This window comes from Ranitomeya variabilis, chromosome 1 (genome assembly GCF_051348905.1).
Source record: "Ranitomeya variabilis isolate aRanVar5 chromosome 1, aRanVar5.hap1, whole genome shotgun sequence".
Classification (NCBI taxonomy): domain Eukaryota; kingdom Metazoa; phylum Chordata; class Amphibia; order Anura; family Dendrobatidae; genus Ranitomeya; species Ranitomeya variabilis.
Window position 1 is genome coordinate 874061418 of NC_135232.1, and position 21858 is coordinate 874083275.

The 21858-nt window shown below is 47.8% G+C and overlaps 1 protein-coding gene across 1 annotated transcript in view; it reads left to right on the forward strand.

Moving 5' to 3' along the window:
- The first annotated feature begins 228 nt into the window (after positions 1–228).
- LOC143788206 (alcohol dehydrogenase 1) overlaps positions 229–21858 on the forward strand; it is a 107753-nt gene continuing 86123 nt past the window's right edge. Inside the window, exons 1-2 of the mRNA XM_077277677.1 lie at positions 229–394; positions 4701–4802. Coding sequence (XP_077133792.1) covers positions 377–394; positions 4701–4802 — 120 coding nt within the window. The 5' untranslated portion in view covers positions 229–376. The remainder of the gene's footprint in view (positions 395–4700; positions 4803–21858) is intronic.

A 21858-nucleotide genomic window follows, 5' to 3' on the forward strand; every position in this document is an offset into this window, starting at 1 on the left:
GCAAAAAATCCCGAATGTTTGCACATACCCTAAAAGTCCCTTTGGTCTATAGAAAAAGACTATTGCTATTAAAGATTTAAAATATTTGGGGGCCCGGTTGAAGCTTTCGCTTCTGGGCCCATCAGTTTCAAGTTACGTCAGTGCTTACAAATGTTAGTAGAGGATAGTTTATGTGCGTCACAATTATGCTACCACCATTTCTGCACAAATAGAAGAGGACTTTATTCTAGATACCTTACTTTCAAGGGAGGAGTACCAGTTACAAAGCCAGGTAAAGGGGGAGGGGAATGGGAGGTGTAAATTGAGACTTAGTAATTGAAAAGAGTTTAGACAATTCACACTGACCTGTGGAAAGGTTTGAGGAAAGAAGTGCAACATGGCTACTGCTGGGAAGGTAAGTAGTATATTTATGTTTTCTTAGTGAGTTATGACAACTCTGTCTTGTATGTATATTTTGTTGACACTTTTATGAAAGAGAAAAGAATGTTACATTGCTTGATGCTTCTCTGAGCACACTAACAGCTGGAAAGGCAGAGTTTCTATGCTGCAAGTCAGCATAGATTATTATTTATTTACAGTATATAGCACCATTAATTCCATGGTGCTGTACAGGATTTGCTAATTCTGCTTATTAAAAAAAAAAAAAAGACATTACTATGAACAGTTGTGTACATGGATAAGTTTGTGGGATAATGAGAACTATTGTGTGTTGGCTTTTTTTTTTTTTTTTCTCTTTTTTGATATGCTCTCGAATTTTACTTTAGATGCTAGTCGTGTGCGGATTACGTGTGTTAAGTGCACTTCCGCTGTGGTAACAAAATAGAAATGCATGTGTATCTTTTTCCTGCACCCTATCTTTAAAGTCTATGGGGAAAATCCACACATGAAAGGCACATTTACAGCAAGAGGTTGACATTTTGCAGGTTTCAAAAATCGCACTGCAAGTAAGTTTACACTGTGTTAAAAAAAAAAAAAAAAAAGAAGAAACAAATGAGGATATGACCGTTTTAGAAATTTTATTCAGTTTTCCGGAATTGTAAGGCATGTAAATTCTCTGTGCATTTTTGTGCTGTGTTTTTCAACATTGACATCACTCAAATCAGTCAAAAGCGCATGGCAAAAAAGTTGCAAAAAGTCAAATGTTTTTTCAGCTGTGCTTTTCCTGCCAAGAGCTGCAGAAATTTAACTCCTTGTGTGCACTTAAGGTAAGACTCTGCTTTTTGTGCAGTGAAAATACACATCACCAAAAACTCACCATGGTAACTTAGCTTGAAGGAAGTCTTTCAACCCCAAAACTCAATTTAGACTAAGCACACTTATACAGAGGACTTGGCCTATATATATATATATATATATATATATATATATATATATATATATATATATATATATATATATATATATATATATATATATATATATATATATATATATATATATATATATATATATATATATATATATATATATATATATATTCATTCCTTTAGGCTGCCTTCACACGTCTTGGTGACTCCTGTACAGGAAAAACCAGTACTGGTGAGATCCGTGGTCCATGTTGCGTTGAAAAACCAGCATCCGCTGCCCCCGTCGTGCGGCGCTTTCACTGCTTGCGTCTGTACGACGCAATTCGTCGTACGACGCTAGTGTGAAAGACTAATCTGTTCTTGCAACTGGCTAAGCTACACGCTTAAAGATCTTGCTGTGCTGCTATGTTTGATTTAAAGTTCCTGCCGCTAGTAAGTCTCCTCTCAGTTGTCTTTTTTGCAAACTAAACATTCCCAAATCCTGTAACCGTTCCTCATAGGACATAGTTTGCAGACTGGTCACCATTCTGGTCGCTCTTCTCTGAACTTGCTCAAGTTTTTGTCATATTTTTTTAACTGTGGTGCCCAAAACTGGACAGAGTATTCCAGATGAGGTCTGACCAAAGAGGAGTAAAGGGAAATAATGACTTCAGGTGATCGTGACTGTATGCTTCTGTTAATACATCCCAGAATTGTATCTGCCCTATTTGCTGCTGCATCACACTGTTGACTCATGTTCAGTCTGTGATCTATTAGTATACCCAAGTCTTTTTCACATGTTCTGTTGCTTAGTCCTATTCCTCCAATTCTGTATATGCTTTTTTCATTTTAATTGCACAGATGTAGTATTTTGCATTTTTCCCAGTTAAAAACCATTGTTAGTTGCTGTCCACTGCTCCAGTTTATTTAGATCTTTTTGAATCTTCTCTAGTATTAGCTATCCCTCCTAGCTTTGTGTCATCAGCAAATTTAATCAGTGTACCCTCAATTCCTTCATCTAAATCATTGATAAAGATGTTGAACAATACAGGGCCTAGGATAGAGCCCTGTGCGTGCCCCACTTGAGACATTCTTCCAACTGGATGAGCAGCCATTTACGACCACTCTTTGGGTCCGATCACTAAGCCAGTTAGGTGGATTTATAACAGTTGCCTTGTCCTTTCCATACTTAGTCATTTTTTTTTCAATAAGGATTGTGTGAGATACTTTGTAAAATGCTTTGCTGAAGTCAAGATATACTATATCTACAGCATTTCCCTGATCCACCCAGTCAGTGATTTCTGTCATAGAAGGAAATTAAGTTAGTCTGACATGACTTATTAGCTACAAACCCATGCTGACTGTTTAATCTCTTCATTCTGATTCTGGTACTTGCATACACTTATGCTTTCTGACCTCTAGTCCCCCCAAACATTAGGTCTTGCATAGATTTGGACTATTTCATTTTCTCCACCTCCTTGGTTGCCCTAGCCGCCTTCACCTGTTTACTTGTTTGTTCTACTGGGAAACAGGACAGACTTCCTCTCTCAGAAAAGGAGGAGGAGGATGATGAGGCATCTGTATAGTAGTCACCAAATTACCCATCTTTTCCTCTGAGCTAGAATTTATGCTAGTCTTTCTTGCTGAGGACCCTACCTTAATTCCTTTTTAAAGATTTTTTTTTTTTTCTCTTCCGTAATCATGGTTTTCATAGTATCCATGTGTGAGGGGGATTATTCAGACAGGGTTTTTTTCAATGTATTCCTTACAAAGCTTTTTAGTGTACATAGCCGCTAATCTGTGCTTTGTTTTAGACTGTGCCTTTTTAGGCCTGTCTTATAAAACATACAAAAGAAAAAATGCAGACATTTTTAAGATCGTTGTTTTTCCTCCAGGGATCAGCCCTGACTCACCCCACCTGATGCAGGACTACCAAAGTCGGTGGGGTTGCTTCTGGAATGCCCGCCAGGGCCGTGGGGTACTCTGTACTGGGTCCGGTACTTAAGGGGATGTGTCATGGCGACCTGGTCCGTGGCCCTGGGCGCCCATGTTAAAGGGAATGTCTTTAAGGGGTTTGTGGAATCAAGTTTGTGTTCATGATGCCACCTGTGGTATTCGGTCAGAGGGGACCGACGCTGCTTAAAGGGGTACTCTGGGGTGATGTTATGACAGCTATGATGGTATAAATTCCCATAGGTGAAGTTTGGATCCCCAGGGCTCCCAGTGTAATCATAAGGATGGTGAGTAATGTAGAAAGAAATGGAGGACACAGGTTTGCAGTCTCTTTACCTGGTTTACTGAAGACTTCAGGCAGCCACAGTCCAGGGCACCAGATCACAGGTACAGGCAGGGTGTGGCTGGCTTGGAAGTGAGTTAAGATTCCCTTTTACCAGGTGGAGTTAGAAGCCTTCCTAATAGCACTGTGGTGTTGTCCCTTGCTGCCTGTGGCTTCTGTCAAGGTCCTCACTGTTCTCTCTGTCCTCCTTAAAGGTGGGACACTAACCTGTATGACAGGTGGCTCAAGCCTTTTTACAGGGTCTCTATCACGACCTGGGCTCTATACACCACTGTGTCTCCAGGTGTTAGGGCAGGCAGGTGACGTGTACTCCAGCTGTCCTGCCAGTTTCTGCTGTGAGTCTAGGAGACCCTCACAACCTCCGTCTTCTGGCTATCTGTGCCTGCGCTCTGCAGGGATGTAGGTCAGTCACAGCTATTCTCCCCAGTTCTCACTCTCCTGCACTTCAGTTCTCCTACACGCTCACTACAATCCATTCGTCTCAATCTCTGTAGGAGCTGCAGCACCCTTGTGCTTGCACAGCACCTCTGGTTCCTTCTCTGCCTCAGACTGCTCCAGTCTGCTGTCTGGCACTAACTGACTCACTTTCCCTCCAGACTGTTGTATATATGTATGTCTGTGTATATATATATATATATATATATGTATATATATATATATATATATATATATATATATATATATATATATATATATATATATATATATATATATATATTATATTTATGGAGCAGGTGTAAAACGCTGCAGAATCAGCACAAAGAATTGACATGCTGCTGAAAATACAGCGCAGCGTTTCCGCTGTGCACTGCGAATTTTGTTTTCCATAGGTTTACATGGTACTGTACACCGCATGGAAAACTGCTGCAGATCTGCGGCAAAATCCGCAACGTGTGCACATACCCTTACGTTTGCTGAATGTTAATAGAAGCACTTTCTGCTCCAAGTGTAACGAACACATATTATCTGATTCAAGGACTTTTCTAGGAATTGTGGGAAGAGGGCTAAAGTCATGAATACTTAACATGAAATTGGATCTAACAAAGTGACAAATCTAAATAGCAAAATGAATAATCATTTCTCTTTTTTTTTTTTTTTTTTTTTTTTTTTACATTCAGGTAATCAAATGTAAAGCAGCTGTGTGCTGGGGACCTAAACAACCACTTAGCATTGAAGAGATTGAGGTTGCACCACCAAAGGCGCATGAAGTTCGCATAAAGGTGATATATTGAAATAGTTAATAATTTAGCAACAATTTCGTGATAACAGATTTATAGGGATGTGCAGTGGAAAATAAGTGCCACAATTATAGAATTCATCTTTCTTTGATTAACAGCTTTTACTTATCTTCCATAGGCATGAAAACCATAAGTACTTTCAAGGCCCAGGCAGTGTTACCAGGGGCAGTACGATCACGGTTGCAGATGGAACTATCTGTCACAGAGATTGCGACAGAGACTGGGCCTGTGCGGGAGGGTGGCCTGCCATTGCCAGTGCTATTTTAGCTGGATGCGTGTCTGAGGACACACATTCAGCTGAATGTATTGCGATGCAAAGACTTGCCAGCTCCATGCATTGCAGTACACGTCGTTAGCCAATCAGAGGCCGATAGCTGACATTGGTGTTTCCATCATGTGCAATTAAATGGCTGTGAAATCATGTGCCAGGCTGGGCAAGCCAAAGTCAGATGTCTGCCCCTGTGTCAGTTTTAGCAGAGGATGCCATGTGTCATAGGAGCGGAGGAAGGTAAGGAGAATTATTTTAAATTGTTTTGGAATGGAACGGGGAACATTACTGGAAATTCCTCAGAATGGGGGATATTATTACTGGAAGGAGCCCCAAGAATGAGAGGAAATATTATTATAGGAAGGAGTCCGGAGTAGTAGACATTATTTTAGGAAGTGGCCCGGGATGGCGGATTTGCAGCACCCCAGGTTACCGGTTGCTGCAGTGATGTTGCTTTTCCTTCGGGGAAGGTGATGTCATGCTCAGAGGCAAAGGACTTCTCTTCACTAGGTAAGGCACACACATGCAACACATTCTGAATCCAGGTCAGGAGGGGGAGCTCAAGACCCGGATTCAGGGGAGCTTCCCTAGGCTTCATGTTTCCTGACCTGGAGGAGGAGCGATTTAGTTGGTCCTGGGAGATCAGACAGAGCAGACGTCTAGGAGAGACACAGTGCAGAGAGAGAAAGGCCTGGCAGCCATGAGGGAGCTGCAGCCTCTGGGAAGGAGTAACCTGTTGGGTTGCATGTGGAGCGGCTGGAAGGGAAGGAGCACAGAAGAGAGACAGAGCTCAGAGGGGAACTGTGGCAGGGCACCCTCAGAGTTAAAGCGCAGAATCCGGGAGCCTGAGGCTTTCGTGGACTCTAGGACACGGAGCAGAACCGGAAGGCATAACATCACACATCACCTGCCCACATCACGCCTGAAACACAGCAGCACTGGAGGAGCCTGGGGCATCTGAGAGTCCCTGTAAAAAGGCTCAAGCTGCCCGTCGTGCAGATACCTGTCCTAGGATAGGGGGAAACTGGAGGACCTTGTAGGAAGCTTAAAGCAGCAAGGACCTCACTTAGAAAGGCGCAAGTAGGAAAGGCTCATGGACCTCTACTGGTACAGGAGAACTCTCACTTGCCAATGAGCCGACCGGACCACCATACTCGTGCCTGGTAACCTGGACTGTGGCTTGTCACCCACAAGTAAACCAGGTAAAGACTTACAACCTGTCTCCTGCATTTATTCACTGGCCTTACGATCTACGCCACACACCATAGGACCCCTGGAGACCCCGCTTCACCTGTGGGAGTGTAACATCTGGGCTGCCTCAACATCTCCCAGGGGACCCCTTTAATGCAGCATCGGTCCCCCCCCTATTGACCGAACTTCACAGGTGGCGACACTACAAGCTTTGAACATTTTAACCCCTTTAAACTTTGATGCCCAGGGCCACGGACCGGGTCGCAGCCACCATGACATCCCCCTTTGTGACCGGACCCGGTACCAAGTACCCCACTGCCCTGTGGGCGCGTCAGATTTCCTTCATATACTTGGCAAATACATATGCCTTTATAGGATATAGAAAGCTGCAAAGGCCCATACATCTGACCATCATGCAGGTGTGGGCCCAGACATTTTGGCCGGGTTCATGGGTTGCATAAATACTGAGTTTTGTTTTATGCTAGTGTCTGCATTTTTCGGATTATAAGATGCTCTTTTTTTCTCAAAATTTTTTTTGGGGAAAATGTGAGTGCGTCTTATCACTCACTGGTGCTCTCAAGATGTTAATCTGCACATGCGCGACCTCTGGCCGCCATGTTCCCATAGTCCGCCTTAATGAAAAGGATGGGAAGTGTTGAGACTCAGACAACATTTTCTGAAAGCTTGGATCCCGCGGTAGCCTCGCACTGCTGAAAACTCCCTTCTCCCAACCCACAGCATTCTCCACTCCTGCCACTGCTGTCAGCTTCCTGCATTAGTGACCCTTTCTCCTGGGTACTGTAAAAGCTGACTATAAAACGCAACACCAATTTCTAAAAATATATATAATTTCTTCCCCAATATTTGGGATGTGTAGCAAATGGAAACGGAGACAAAGATGTTTAAGTGTACATTCGTTTATTGCAATTTTCGTGGGACCACTGTCTGGGGGGCTCCGAATATGGCATGACTAAACAAGCCCCAGACTCCCTCAGCAAGACCCTTCAAACAGAACCAGATTGGGTAGCCTGGGGACGCAATGTGCTACCTCCAGTTTAACCCCGGACAAGTGGAAGCTGACTTGGCGGGCTGGCAGGAACTTCAGATGGTGAAGAGCTTGGCAGAGGATTAGCAGCTGAAGCAGGTAGCGGGCAGCAGCTGCCACGGACCAGTGCAGGTGGTATTGGCGTCGTCCAAGAAGACGGTGAAAGGCATAGCAGACACACTGAGGAGACAAACTGGAATTAGTGGTATGACAGAGCATGGGCACTCTGGTACAGGGAACATGGAACTAGCAACAGGAAGCACTTGTTGCTCAGGCACCTCACTTAGGGCAGAGGTGCCTGAAATAGTACGGGTCATTTGGCCATTGGTTGAGACCCTTTTTAGAAAATGGTGTGTTGTCTCTTTAAGAGACTGGGAGCGTGCCCTCAGAGCTGTGTCTGAATCCCTATGGGCTGTGCACAGGGACCTGGAAGCCACAGCAGAAGAGGGAAGCGTGGGAGTCAAGACTGAGACTTCGAGGGATAGGCGTCTCCTTCAGGGACCGTGCAGCAGGGCCAGTCCTGAGGTATCTGAGTGGGGAGCAGGGCTGGCACAGGAAGCACAGCGGGGCAGCCAACGGGACAGGAGGACCAGATCTCTGCAGGAGTGCTGTTGCTACAGTGCATCTTATTGTCCGTTTTTCTTTTTTTAATTTTTCTTACAGAAAAGCTTTAATTCTGCAATTTTGTACTTAAAAAAGTAACTTTTTTTTCTCCCTAGGCCTCACAAAGAACCTTCTAGAGAAAAAAAAGCTTCAAAACTGCACAGTACTGCAGCATCTTTAGATGCAGTTTTCATGAAACTTTACTCAGTTAAATGCAGAAGAAAAAAAACGCAGCATTTTTGCTACATGTGAACATGGTGTAATAGTCCAAGCAAAACTTTCATGAAAACTTCTGTGCTGTTGTACTGTGTGGTATTGGTGCATTTATTTATTTTTTTTCTGCATTAAAAAAATACAAGCAAACAAAAAAAACACGCAGTTTAAAGTGCAGAATCAAAGCTTTTCTGTACTTGTAAAAAATCTTTAAACGCTGCTTCACATTTGATGCACCAAAAATGCATCAAATATGGGGGGAAAAACATAGAAAATACACAATAATCAGAGTTTTTGGGGCAAGTGATGCAAACATCTGAAGGGGGAAAAAAAAAAATCTGTGATCTGTGGGCATGACCTCAGGGTTGCATTTCAATTACATTCTCACTGGTTTAAGGTAGAAAAAAAAAATCACCACTATTTTTTTATGCCACTTACCGAATGCCATAAATGTATGGATTGTTTCCTTCTAAAAAATGCCACACATTAGCCTACATTAACACAAGTATTTTGTCAGCTTTTGATGCTGCAGCATTTTTCTATCTATTAGGTTACCAGCTGCTTTTATTGTGTTTGACACTATACTTTTTACTTTTTCGGTATGACATGTTGTAAACAAATCTGCTTTGTTTTTTATATTTCCTGGTATTTGGCTTCAACAACAAAACTTTGCTAATACAGTCTTAAGGAAATTACATGTATTCTTAGTTTGTTTCCTTTACCTATGGATTTTCCGCATCTACTGCAATTGTATGCGGAAAATATGCACATAAAACTCAGCTTTAGGGTATGTGTCCACGTTCAGGATTGCTTCAGGATTTGGTCAGGATTTTATGCAGGTAAAATCCTGACCAAATCTGCACCTGAGGTCACTGGCAGGTCACCTGCGTTTTTTCTGCATTGTAAGGACAAGCTGCGTTCTTAAAAGATGCGCCGCATGTGCGTTTTCTCGGGTCTGCCGCCTGCGTCTTTTACTGCAAAGTGGAGACGGGATTTCATGAAATCCCCTCCACTATGCTGTAACATCTGGACGCTGCGTTTTTTAAGCTGCGGCTCAACGCTGCATCAAAAACGCAGCGTTTTCTGAATGTGGAAACATACCCTTACTTGCAAGAGAAGTTGGTAAGTACCGCAGGTCAATTTAAAAATAAATAAATAAATAAATAAAAACCAAAATAATCGAAATCTGTTTACTACTGCTGTTATGTGTTCATACTAATGTATATGATGGTGTACTGCATGGACATTGAGAAAATTGTTGCCTGCAGTACTAACCACTGGCCACGAGGTCACGGTCTTCCTTTCAGATCCTTATACAGACAATAATTTGGAATTTATGTATAGGAGACATTTAAGATATACTGTGAGGAAACACCAAAATGAATGCTTTGACAGAAACTTATGCCATGGTAAATAGATCTTATAGATTTTATTTTGACAAGCACCAGACGGGCCTCAGTCAGGAGGAAGTGCCCAACAGGAAGTGGATGCATGGCCATCTTGATAGAGGAAAGTGAGCGCTGCAAGAGCGGACGTGTGGATCCTCATTCAGTGCCATCGTTGGAGGCCATGTGACCTGGTAAAATGGACATCATCCTGATCCAGTTACTCTAGCAAGGGATACTTTTACAGTAGGCAGCGCAGATGAAAGCCTGGGAGCCTGTGCCGGTGACGCATCTAGAGGGCCCTCCCACAAGTCAGAGGTGGTATCGTGCATTGGGTGGGGAATCGCTACTTTCCTCACATACAGATCTATGGGTGCGGGTGAAACATCGCTCTGTAATCTGATCTGATATCATACAGTTGCAGTGCAATTCACGTCGATGTCGGCAGCAGAGGAGATGGAGAAGTTACTCTCTCCATCTCCTCCGCAGCTGGGCTCCGATCCGGTTATGTGAGAGAGGATTGGGGCTCAGAGCACTGACATTTGGCTCCCGCTCTCAGCAGAGCAGGAGCCGAGGGTCATTAGCATATTGCATTGGATGCTATGCCCTAGTGTGAGTCCACGGAGTCGTGCAGCACTTTGGTCCTAGTTAGTGATGAGCGAGTGTACTCGTTGCATGCTCGGGTAACCTCCGAGCAATTGTTATTGCTCGGAGATATAGTTTTCATCACCTCAGTTGCATTATTTACGGCTTCCAGACAAGCTGAATACATGTGGGAATTCCCTAACAAACAGGCATTCCTCACATGTATTCAGCGTATCTGGAAGCTGTAAGTCATGCAACTGAGGTGATGAAAACTATATCTCCCAGCAATAACAAATGCTTGGAGGTGACCCGAGCATGCTTGGGGAAAACCTGAGCAACGAGTACACTAGCTCATTACTAGTCCTAGTCAGTATTAGCCCGGGATCACACACAGCGAGATACGGCCGAGTCTCGCAGGTTAAAACTAAGCTCTGGCACCGGCACTCCGGAGCGGAGCGTGCAGCTCAGTGGCGTAACTAAGTTATGGGCCCCGGTGCGAACTTCCAAATGGGGGGGGCCCCCCCTTCCCCTAGATACGCCTTGGACTGTTGCCGTGCAGGAGGAATCTCCTGCACTGCAACATGGTGTTGGGTGCCAGCACAGCCCGCACAGGGGTATGTAGAGCACAGCCCACACAGGGGTATGTAGAGCACAGCCCACACAGGGGTATGTAGAGCACAGCCCACACGTGACACAGGGATATATATGCAGCGCCCCAGAGTCCTGGTCGTTGCAGTAATGTCGCTCCGCCACTAAGGGGAGTGATGTTACGTCTGACTGCACTAAAGGAGTTCACCTGATCAGGTAACACTCACACTACACTTCACACTCCGGCCACCAGGGGGGGTGGTTCTATCTAATAGGCCACTCCTCACACTATGGTAAAACTGGGGGTTGGACAGGAAGACAGTGAGAAGTAACTGGGAAGAGCTAGAGAGAGGACCTGTCAGGGATGGGATCCTGGCAGACTCCTAAGAGCAGCACAAACCAGTGAGCAACGGGAATACAGCAAAGAGGCAATAGGACCAGAAGGAGTCGTGCTGTAAGATCGAGGCAACATCCTTCTGAGGCGCAAACAGTCGGTGGCCGGAACGCCGAGCAAGTAAGAAACTACAAGCATTACTTCAAACCACGGCGGACAGCCAATTATAGGTTGGCTGTCTCACTTAATCACCTAAGCAGACAACGGAGGCAGCTGTGGGAGAGGGGCGACTCTAGGGTCCCGGAAGAACTCCAGGCCTACCCCGTCATACAGGTGCGTCCTAGCCATATTATCTGGGGGACGGAGAGAACGAACATCAGAGACAGAAACAGCAGTTGTGAGGACTATCCCGGGGTGCTCAGCAGGGAAGGACTACAACACACAGGCGCTAGAAGGTAGACACTGATTCCCACCTGAAAAGGGAACTCCTGATGTGCCTTTGGACCGGCCGGTCTCGGACAGCCCTGTTAACAGTGCTCCGGATTGAGCACCTTGAAGCCTTCAGTAAAGAAGTAAAGAGACTGCAAACTGGTGTCCTTGTTATTTACTGTGACCTGCACCGCACCATAACATCATCCCATACCTCCACCTTTATTGTACGCTCCTCAGCAGGGTCACGGACCGGGTCTAGCCACCGTGACAACCCCAGAACAGAGACTCAGAGGCCCGGTACCGGGTACCCCTCGGCCTGAAGAATCAGGTCATGTGTGCCTTGGAACTGTGATTTACTGTGCTTGGACTGTGCTTTATTGCAAAGACTGTGTGTTGCCAATTGCCGCCAAGAGTTCCCGCCACGATTCGCCATTGCCGTGCGTGGAGGGAGGAGCCTTAGCTTCGTGGGCGGAACCATCCTGGAAGAGGAACCCCGACCTCCAGCAGGCTAGTGGGAGGAAGGGACAGCCATGTCCGAGTCGGGAGGAGAGGAGGTGGCGGTCGCAGCCGTGGATGCAGGGGCACCTCCGGTCCCCGCAGCGGGTGAAGCCGCGGCCCTAATACCACCACCGGTTGCCGCAGAACCCGCTGCCCCCATCAGCCAGTCGGGCACTGCCGCTACCACAAAAGCCATAATGCCCTTCTCTATGCCGTACCTGCCCGGAGCGGCCTGGCTCCCACGATACTCTGGGGAGTCGCATACATTTACTGACTTTAAAGAAGGGATCTGCAGCCTGCTTGAGTTCTATCCCCTGACAGAGCCTCAGGAGGTTCATATGATAATCGGCCAACTCTTTGGGACAGCTCTGAGAGAAGTGAAGTCCTGGCCCGCCGAAGATAAGGGAACTGCACAGCAGGTTTTTACAAAGCTTAAAGCCACCTTCGATACCCGTACTGCTACAGAAATTAAATTGACTTTCTATGGATGCAAACAGAGACCGCAGGATAGCTTACGGGACTATGCCCTTAATCTCCAGGAGGCGCTGCGGGCCATTAAGCAGAGTGACCCCGGCAGCATGCAAGATGAGGATAAACTTCTGAAAGAGCGGTTCATTGAGGGGCTCCTGTGCAATCACCAAAGGGGCCAATTACACTTCCTGGCCATGCAGAATCCAGACTTGACTTTTGCACAATTCAAGGATAAAGCTATCCAGGCGCTGCAGGAGCGACAACCCAGCCGTGCAATACCACCCAGGCGCCCCGCTCTCACATACCACCAGGAGGTGGCGTCGGATGCTCCAGTTGTCGCCGACGCCCAGAGCCTAGAGGACGACTCCCCTGCAGGACTCCGCCTCCAGATGCAGGAGCTGACCAAGATCGTTGCTGCCCTAGCCCGGACGGTGCAGTCCCTACAGGAGGCCCCCAAGGAAAAGATCCAGCTGGCCTCCAGACCAGAAGATGTCCCCTGGATGCGACAGAGGAGGACTCCACCGACCAGAGGCCGGGACAGCGATCGCTTCCATCAGGAAGGACGACCCATCTGCCGCCGCTGTCACCAGGTGGGCCACCTTGCAAGGTACTGTCCTTTAAACGAGCAACCCCTGGGGCAAAGGGCCAACCCCCAGGAGTAGAACGATCAGGCCCACAGCATTGGAGAACCAAATACGTTGGAGGGCGACCCGTTCTTCCTGTTGTGATCGACGGTATCCCCCTGAACGCTCTGCTGGACACCGGTTCTCAGGTGACGACTATGCCTTATGTGCTTTATAAACGGTATTGGGAGGACACCGATATTACTCGTGGCCCCGATGACGATTTCACCATAATAGCCAGTAATGGTCAGCCGTTGCCACAAGTGGGGTATAAAGAGGTCACCATCAAGGTGGGGCAGGTGGAATTGAAAGCCCAAGGGATTGTGATTGTTGATATTGATCACCGAGAATGTAATCCCATGATGACTATCGGTACCAATGTTATAGAAAATTGTCTTGCAGAAGTTATTGTTTTGTTGCAACAGGTAGCAGAAACTGCTGGCCACAGTGAACAACGTGCCCTGCAAAAAGAAATCAGAGCTCTGATGCAGAGACAGCAGGTAGAGCTGACTGGGGGTGAGATTGGTCGTGTCACTGTGAGTGATTCAAACCCCATCGCGATACCCCCCCAGGAGTGAAATGTTAATATGGTGTCGGGCAGCCATAGGCCTCAGGAGTAAGGACTACCAGGCCTTGGTAGAACCCGTATATTCAGACAATAGGCCTACTATTCTGACAGCCCGGGGGGTGGTCGACGTCCGCCAGGGGAGAGTGCCCATACGTGTCCTCAATTGTGGGGAGGAAGAGGTTCATCTCACCAAGTATGCCACGCTCGCCAAACTGTTCACTGTCAATAATAATGTGATACAGACACCTGAACCCTTGGTCCCGTCAGATGTGGCGGAGGACAACGGTTCTGCAGGGCACTCGAAAGATTGGTGTCGGGAATTGCATGTGGGCACTGACTCCACCCCATCCCATCAGAAACAGGGGGCCTACAGGGTGGTTCACGAGTACGAGCGGGTATTTAGCAAACACCCCTTAGATTTTGGACAAGTGAAAGGGATCCAACATCACATCCCCACGGGAGATCACCGGCCCATAAAAGAGAGATGCCGCCCTGTACCCCCAGCTCATTACCAGTGTGCCAAGGACATGTTGGGAGAGATGAAGGAGGCTGGGGTGGTGAGAGACAGTTGGAGCCCCTGGGCAGCTCAATTAGTCCTTGTTAAAAAGAAAGATGGCACCATGAGGATGTGCGTTGACTACAGGCAGTTGAATCGCATTACACATAAGGATGCATACCCACTGCCCAGGATAGAGGAGTCTCTGGCTGCTTTAAAATCCGCTAACTACTTCTCTACCTTAGATCTCACCAGTGGGTACTGGCAGGTTCCCGTGGCGGAGGCGGACAAAGAGAAGACGGCCTTCACGACGCCGATGGGGCTCTGCGAATTCAACTACATGCCCTTTGGATTGTGCAATGCCCCGGGGACGTTCCAGAGGATGATGGAGTGCTGTCTGGGGCACAAGAACTTTGAAACCGTGCTGCTGTATTTGGATGATGTCATTGTCTTCTCTAAGACCTACGAAAACCATCTGAAGCACCTGGCTTAGGTGTTTGAAGCCCTGTCCAACTTTGGCTTAAAGGTGAAACCGTCCAAATGTCATCTGCTGAAGCCCAAAGTGCAGTACCTGGGCCATGTGGTGAGCGCTGAAGGAGTGGCCCCAAACCCCGACAAGGTCACAGTGATCCAAGACTGGCCGAAGCCCAGTAACATCCACGAAGTCCGGCAGTTCCTCGGGCTGGAAGGCTATTACCGAAGGTACATCAAAGACTTCACCAAGAAGGCCGCACCCTTGCAAGACCTGTTGGTGGGCCAATCAAAGAAGGCCAAGGGGAAGAACGCCCCATTTGACTGGAACGAGGGGCTGGAAGGATCCTTCACTTGTTTGAAGTCGGCACTGACGGGAGAAGAGGTACTGGCCTACCCCGAATACGACCAACCGTTTGTGATGTACACGGATGCCAGCAATGTGGGATTGGGAGCCGTGCTGTCCCAGGTCCAGAAAGGCAAAGAGAGGGTGATCGCTTACGCCAGCAGGAAGCTCCGTCCCATGGAAAGGAACCCTGACAACTATAGTTCCTTTAAACTGGAGTTCCTTGCCATCGTCTGGGCAGTGACGGAGAGGTTCAAACACTACCTGGCCTCAGCGAAATTCACCGTCTTCACAGATAACAATCCGCTAACGCATCTGGATACCGCCAAGCTCGGAGCCTTGGAACAGCGGTGGATGGCCCGGCTGTCCAACTACAACTTCACCATCAACTACCGGGCAGGACACAAGAATGCAAATGCCGATGCCTTATCTCGAATGCCCAATTTGCCAGAAGCAGGGGAAGACCCGGAGGCACTTGAAGAGGTGGAGCTGCCTACATTCCATCGCGCCAAAGCCACTCAGAACTCCCATCATGTGAGGAACAGGCACAAGAACCAACCGGATGCCACGCTGAATCCCCTGCCCCATCACGGGTGGGCAGGAACCCAGGATGGTGACCCCGCGGTCCGTCGGGTGAAAGAGCTCTTGACGCAGGCAGGGTTGCATCCTGGCCCGGATGATCCACAGGAAACCCAACAGCTGTGGAAGGGGAGAAGCAAACTGTTTATCCATGATGGCAAGCTGTGCAGGAGGAGCATTGACCCACGAACTCATGAATTGGTGTGGCAGATAGTGGTGCCGAGGCGAGATGCGCCCATGGTTCTGGGAGCCTATCACGATGGAGCCGGACACTTCGGATGGAGGAAGCTAGAGAGGCTACTCCGAGGGAGGTTCTATTGGATTGGCATGAAGAGAGCCATTGAGAAGTGGTGTCGGGAGTGCGGTCCATGTAGTCTACGCAGGAAGGACCGTGGCAGCCAACGGGCTCCCCTGCGGCCTATCATCACCAAACGGCCGCTCGAACTGGTCGCGCTGGATCATGTGAAGCTGACACCTAGCCGGTCAGGCTGTATCTACGCTCTTACCATCGTAGATCACTACTCCAGATTTTTGGTGGTTGTACCTGTCAAGGATCTAACGGCCAGGACTGCCGCCAAGGCCTTCCAGCAGTACTTTTGTAGGCCCCATGGCTACCCGGAGAAGGTACTGACCGATCAGGGACCAGCATTCGAAGCAGAAGTGTTCCAAGAGTTCTGCCAACTGTACGGGTGTAAGAAGATCAGAACCACACCGTACCATCCACAAACCAATGGGATGTGCGAAAAGATGAACCAAGTGGTGATCGACTTATTGAAGACCTTGCCCGTAGAGGAACGGAACCTGTGGCCGACAAAGTTGCCTGACTGACTTGGTGGATATATACAATCACATCCCAGTAAATTCCACCAACTGCACTCCAGCGTACCTGATGCGAGGAAGGTCTAGCCAGTTACCCGTTGATCTGGACATGGGGGTCCTATGTTATGATCCTTAGTGGTTGAGGATCACAAATTACTCCAGCTAAGTAACAAACATAGGACAAGCTCTAGGGAGGTGGCAAACTGGACTAACCGCAAATCTGAACCTATCCAAACACACTAGAAGTAGCCGGTGAACATGCCTAAAAAATCCTAGACGTCTCGAGCCAGCCTGAGGAACTAACTACCCCTAGAGAGAAAGAAAGACCTCTCTTACCTCCAGAGAAATAATCCCCAAAGATATAGTAGCCCCCAACAAATAATAACAGTGAGGTAAGAGGAAGGCACATACACAGGGGTGAAAACAGATTCAGCAAATGAGGCCCACTAATACTAGATAGCAGAAAATAGTAAGGGGTCTGTGCGGTCAGTAAAAAACCCTAACAAAATATCCACACTGAGATTTCAAGAACCCCCGCACCAACTAACGGTGTGGGGGGAGAAACTCAGTCCCCTAGAGCAACCAGCAAGCGAGGAGATCACATCTTAGCAAGCTGGACAAGAAACATGATGAATGCTGATAATCAAAAAATGAACGGACAAAAACTTAGCTTGTCTTGGAGAGGCTGGGAGCAAGGTAATCACAAGGAATCTGAAGAGCACTGAATACATTGATAGCAGGCAAGGAACTGAGTATCCAGGTGAGTTAAATAGGGAACGAACCAAGGATAACAAACCAGCTGATGCAGCCAACCTGCAGAAGACAACACTACACAGTACCGCTTGTGACCACTAGAGGGAGCCTAAAAATAGAGTTCACAACAGTCCTAGTCCCCGAAGATACCTCGCCGGATGCAGATTGGGATGCAGAAAGGCAGCGAAGGTACCGCCAAGTACAGGAGGGCGTGGAAAGAAGTCTCGCCCAGGCTAGGCAAAAACAAGAAAGGGACTACAACCAGCACGCTCCTGCGATTCCCCTGTCACCTGGTGAGCAAGTACTCAAACGAAAGAGGAGACTACACAAGCTCGATGACCAATGGGAAGCGGAACCGTATACCATCCTGCCATCCGATTTCGACAACACGAAGGTCTGTCTCATCAGCAAGGACAGAGGGGAGACCGTGACAGCGGTATCCAGGGATCACCTTAAGGTCTGCCCCGATAAGTTGAGAGAGGGGGACATGGCCCCAGGAATCTCCCCGCCGGTGGAAAAGGAGAAGATGATCCACACCGTCCTTGGTGACTTTCCCCAGTCCTGGACTCAGATAAATCAGGCCATCGTGGTACCTGTTCTAACGTTTCACCATATTTGAAAAAACTGACCGTCACATCCATACATAGACTAAGTGTGAACAGGTGCTGAACCTAGAGTAACCAACTCATATATAGTCAAGTAAAAAAGGCAGCACACTGCAGCGCTAAGACATGCAAACATGAAACATGAAAACTGAACTGCAATACTGCACTAGAAATATGAAAAATGAGAGCGTTTAGCGCATAAAAATGGCCAATTTTATGTGTACCTGATAGCCCCTTTACGGCATCTCTCGTACATCAGGTCCTACGCTTGCCTACCTCGCTGAGAATAAACGTCTCCATGTGAATGGGTACCTGTGAAAACCTCTTCCTAGACTCATATTCTCTCTCTCTGTGGAGGGGTACTGGACCTGCTGCGATTAAAACACCTGGGCTAGGAGGCGGAGTGCTCAGTCAGAAGGCTAAATAATATATTTGAAAAAACTGACCGTCACATCCATACATAGACTAAGTGTGAACAGGTGCTGAACCTAGAGTAACCAACTCATATATAGTCAAGTAAAAAATGTGCGAGAGATGCCGTAAAGGGGCTATCAGGTACACATAAAATTGGCCATTTTTATGCGCTAAACGCTCTCATTTTTCATATTTCTAGTGCAGTATTGCAGTTCAGTTTTCATGTTTCATGTTTGCATGTCTTAGCGCTGCAGTGTGCTGCCTTTTTTACTTGACTAACGTTTCACCAGCCGGACTCACCAGAAACAATGGTGGTGCTAGATCATCCGGCCCCGCTACCTCAACAAGCCCTACCTGAAGATGCCGTGCCGACTGTTGAACTGGCAAATCCTCCCTCTGCTATCGGCGAGCCTGCCGTACCTACTGTTGCTGGCAGCAGCAGCCCTGAGAGCTTCAGCCTGCCAGTGCTACCCAGACTCTCACTAGAAGTGTAGCTAGAAGGCAGTACACTACACCAGGGGTAGCGAGTATAGTGGGCCCTGTTAGGCCGGTAGCAACCCCTGTGCTGCGAAGGTCCACACGCAGCACTCAGAATCAAACTCCCCTCCGCTACAAAACTTAGAGGTATTAATGAGGGCTGTTATTTAGTTGAAAATGTTTGTGTGCATATCTTCTGTTACAGGTTTTAAAAATGGACAACGGAGTAATGGACAGTGAATTGCTCCAAAAACTTCTAAAAGGGGACCCCTTTGTTTACCCGGGGTCCCCGCCGTTTCAAACCACTGAACTGAGAGTCATAAACTGTGCATGACCTAACTTTCGCAACGTTTAAGAAGTCCTCACCTCCCATAAAGGGAAGCACTGTTATATTTAACTGTTTTTGATATTTCAAATTGTTGTGTGTTTCCTGTTAACATGTATTATTGTTCTTGTTTTCCCAGTCCGGGAGTACTGGATTTAACCGGGGGGGAGTGCAGCGCCCCAGAGTCCTGGTCGTTGCAGTAATGTCGCTCCGCCACTAAGGGGAGTGATGTTACGTCTGACTGCACTAAAGGAGTTCACCTGATCAGGTAACACTCACACTACACTTCACACTCCGGCCACCAGGGGGGGGGGTTCTATCTAATAGGCCACTCCTCACACTATGGTAAAACCTGGGGGTTGGACAGGAAGACAGTGAGAAGTAACTGGGAAGAGCTAGAGAGAGGACCTGTCAGGGATGGGATCCTGGCAGACTCCTAAGAGCAGCACAAACCAGTGAGCAACGGGAATACAGCAAAGAGGCAATAGGACCAGAAGGAGTCGTGCTGTAAGATCGAGGCAACATCCTTCTGAGGCGCAAACAGTCGGTGGCCGGAACGCCGAGCAAGTAAGAAACTACAAGCATTACTTCAAACCACGGCCGGACAGCCAATTATAGGTTGGCTGTCTCACTTAATCACCTAAGCAGACAACGGAGGCAGCTGTGGGAGAGGGGCGACTCTAGGGTCCCGGAAGAACTCCAGGCCTACCCCGTCATACGGGTGCGTCCTAGCCATATTATCTGGGGGACGGAGAGAACGAACATCAGAGACAGACACAGCAGTTGTGAGGACTATCCCGGGGTGCTCAGCAGGGAAGGACTACAACACACAGGCGCTAGAAGGTAGACACTGATTCCCACCTGAAAAGGGAACTCCTGATGTGCCTTTGGACCGGCCGGTCTCGGACAGCCCTGTTAACAGTGCTCCGGATTGAGCACCTTGAAGCCTTCAGTAAAGAGGTAAAGAGACTGCAAACTGGTGTCCTTGTTATTTACTGTGACCTGCACCGCACCATAACATCATCCCATACCTCCACCTTTATTGTACGCCCCTCAGCAGGGTCACGGACCGGGTCTAGCCACCGTGACAACCCCAGAACAGAGACTCAGAGGCCCGGTTCCGGGTACCCCTCGGCCCTGCGGCAGTGGGGGCGCTACATATACAGGTAATAGATGCCTATATATTTAAATGCGGCGGCACTGGTGGGCGGAGGGGGAGGAACAGTGCAGCGGCTCCCAATTTCTCAGATATAGGTACAGCACCTACAATAACTCCAGACCAGAGCCGAATGATGTGACCACACGGGGTACACCCACAGGTCCAGGGTACTACATTACAGTGGGCACAGACCTGAGCCATTACACTCTGTGCTGGGCATAGTACAGGGCACTGATCACTCAGGAGTCACCAGTATGAAGACCCCTAGTGATCACTGTCACATCAATTCCAGGACACCAGCCTTCTCGTGTCACCCATTAGCAGCTCACCCTGGCCCCCACACTGTAGAGGTGGCAGAGCAGTGAGCGGGCAGGTGACGGGATATACAGTGTGTGCCACCCAGCTCCTGTCACTGCCCGGCTGCGGACCACCTCCCCCCACTACAACCCAAACTTTTCCCCAGCACTCACTTATAGCTGGAACAGGACGCGGTCTCGACTGCTCCCTCCATAACACTCCGGGACTCCCGGCACTGCACTACCCTAGTCGGACATCCCCGCTCCTCTCACAGTCTTCCGGTCCACCCGCCTCACTGCTGGGCGGCCAACTTCCGCATCGCACAGGGACAACGGCCCCACCCAGACGTCACCAGCCACGACCAGTGCCAAGGCAACGGCTCCTCCCATTGGCCCACTACTGGCACCGGCTGTTCTGATTTGCCGGCCCCGGGCCCCTGACCTGCTGGGCCCGGTCGCAATCGCGACCGCTGCGACTGCGGTAGTTACGCCACTGGTGCAGCTCCATGTATTGCTATGCAGCCGCACACTCCGCTCTGGAGTGCCGTTGCCAGAGCTTGGTTTTAACCTGCGAGACTCGGACGTATCTCGCTGTGTGTGATCCCGGCCTTAACTGGATGTATCTGAAGCTATGTGTGATCTTTCTATTGCTACTGCATTGAAAAAGCGTTTATCCAAGTTCATTACTAAAACGTTACACTGGAAATCTTGGTGTGTGGCCATTTTCATTGTTCAGTTTTGCTTTCCATAAATCTCATATTTTGATGGAACTGTGTTGTTGTTTTTTTGTGTTTTTTTTGTTGTTTTTTTTTTCCCCATATAAAAAAACTTGTCATATGAATTTAACCTTACAGCTCCAATAGAAATCTCTTGACCCCAGTACTTGCTATTTTCTTTTTTTTGCTCTGTGGAAATTGACTTGACATATATTGTGACTCCACTATATATGAATTTCTCTTGCAGTTAATATTAGCTTTGTCAGTTTTTCCTATAGACTTGAATGAGTTGCAGAAAGTCATGCATATATGGTGTGTTTTTATTTATTTATTTTTTTTCATAATCCGCACCTGATTTTATCAAATTGGGCAACAAGAAGTTTCCAAAACAAAGCACTCTTACTTAAACATGACCTATCACAAAAAGGCAAAAACGGCAGCAAAAAAAAGTGATAAAAGCGCACTAAAAATTACAACGAGATAAACCAAGTAACCTAATTTACCAAATGGGTGCTTAAAAATCTGCCACATCAAAAACCAAATACTCATCGTAGGAACTTTGGCCTAATCCATATGCCTGATTCAATACTAACCTCCTATTGTAGCTTAAGGGCTATTTAACCCCTGTTTGGTGCAGGCTTCGGTAATGAGCCCGCACCTTATCCGACACATGATGGCTGATCTGATCAGCCGTCATGTGCCCCCAAGAGCCGTGGGTGGAATCGTGATCTACCCGCGACTGTTAATGGAGCGCCCACACTGCCGCAGGGCCGAGAGG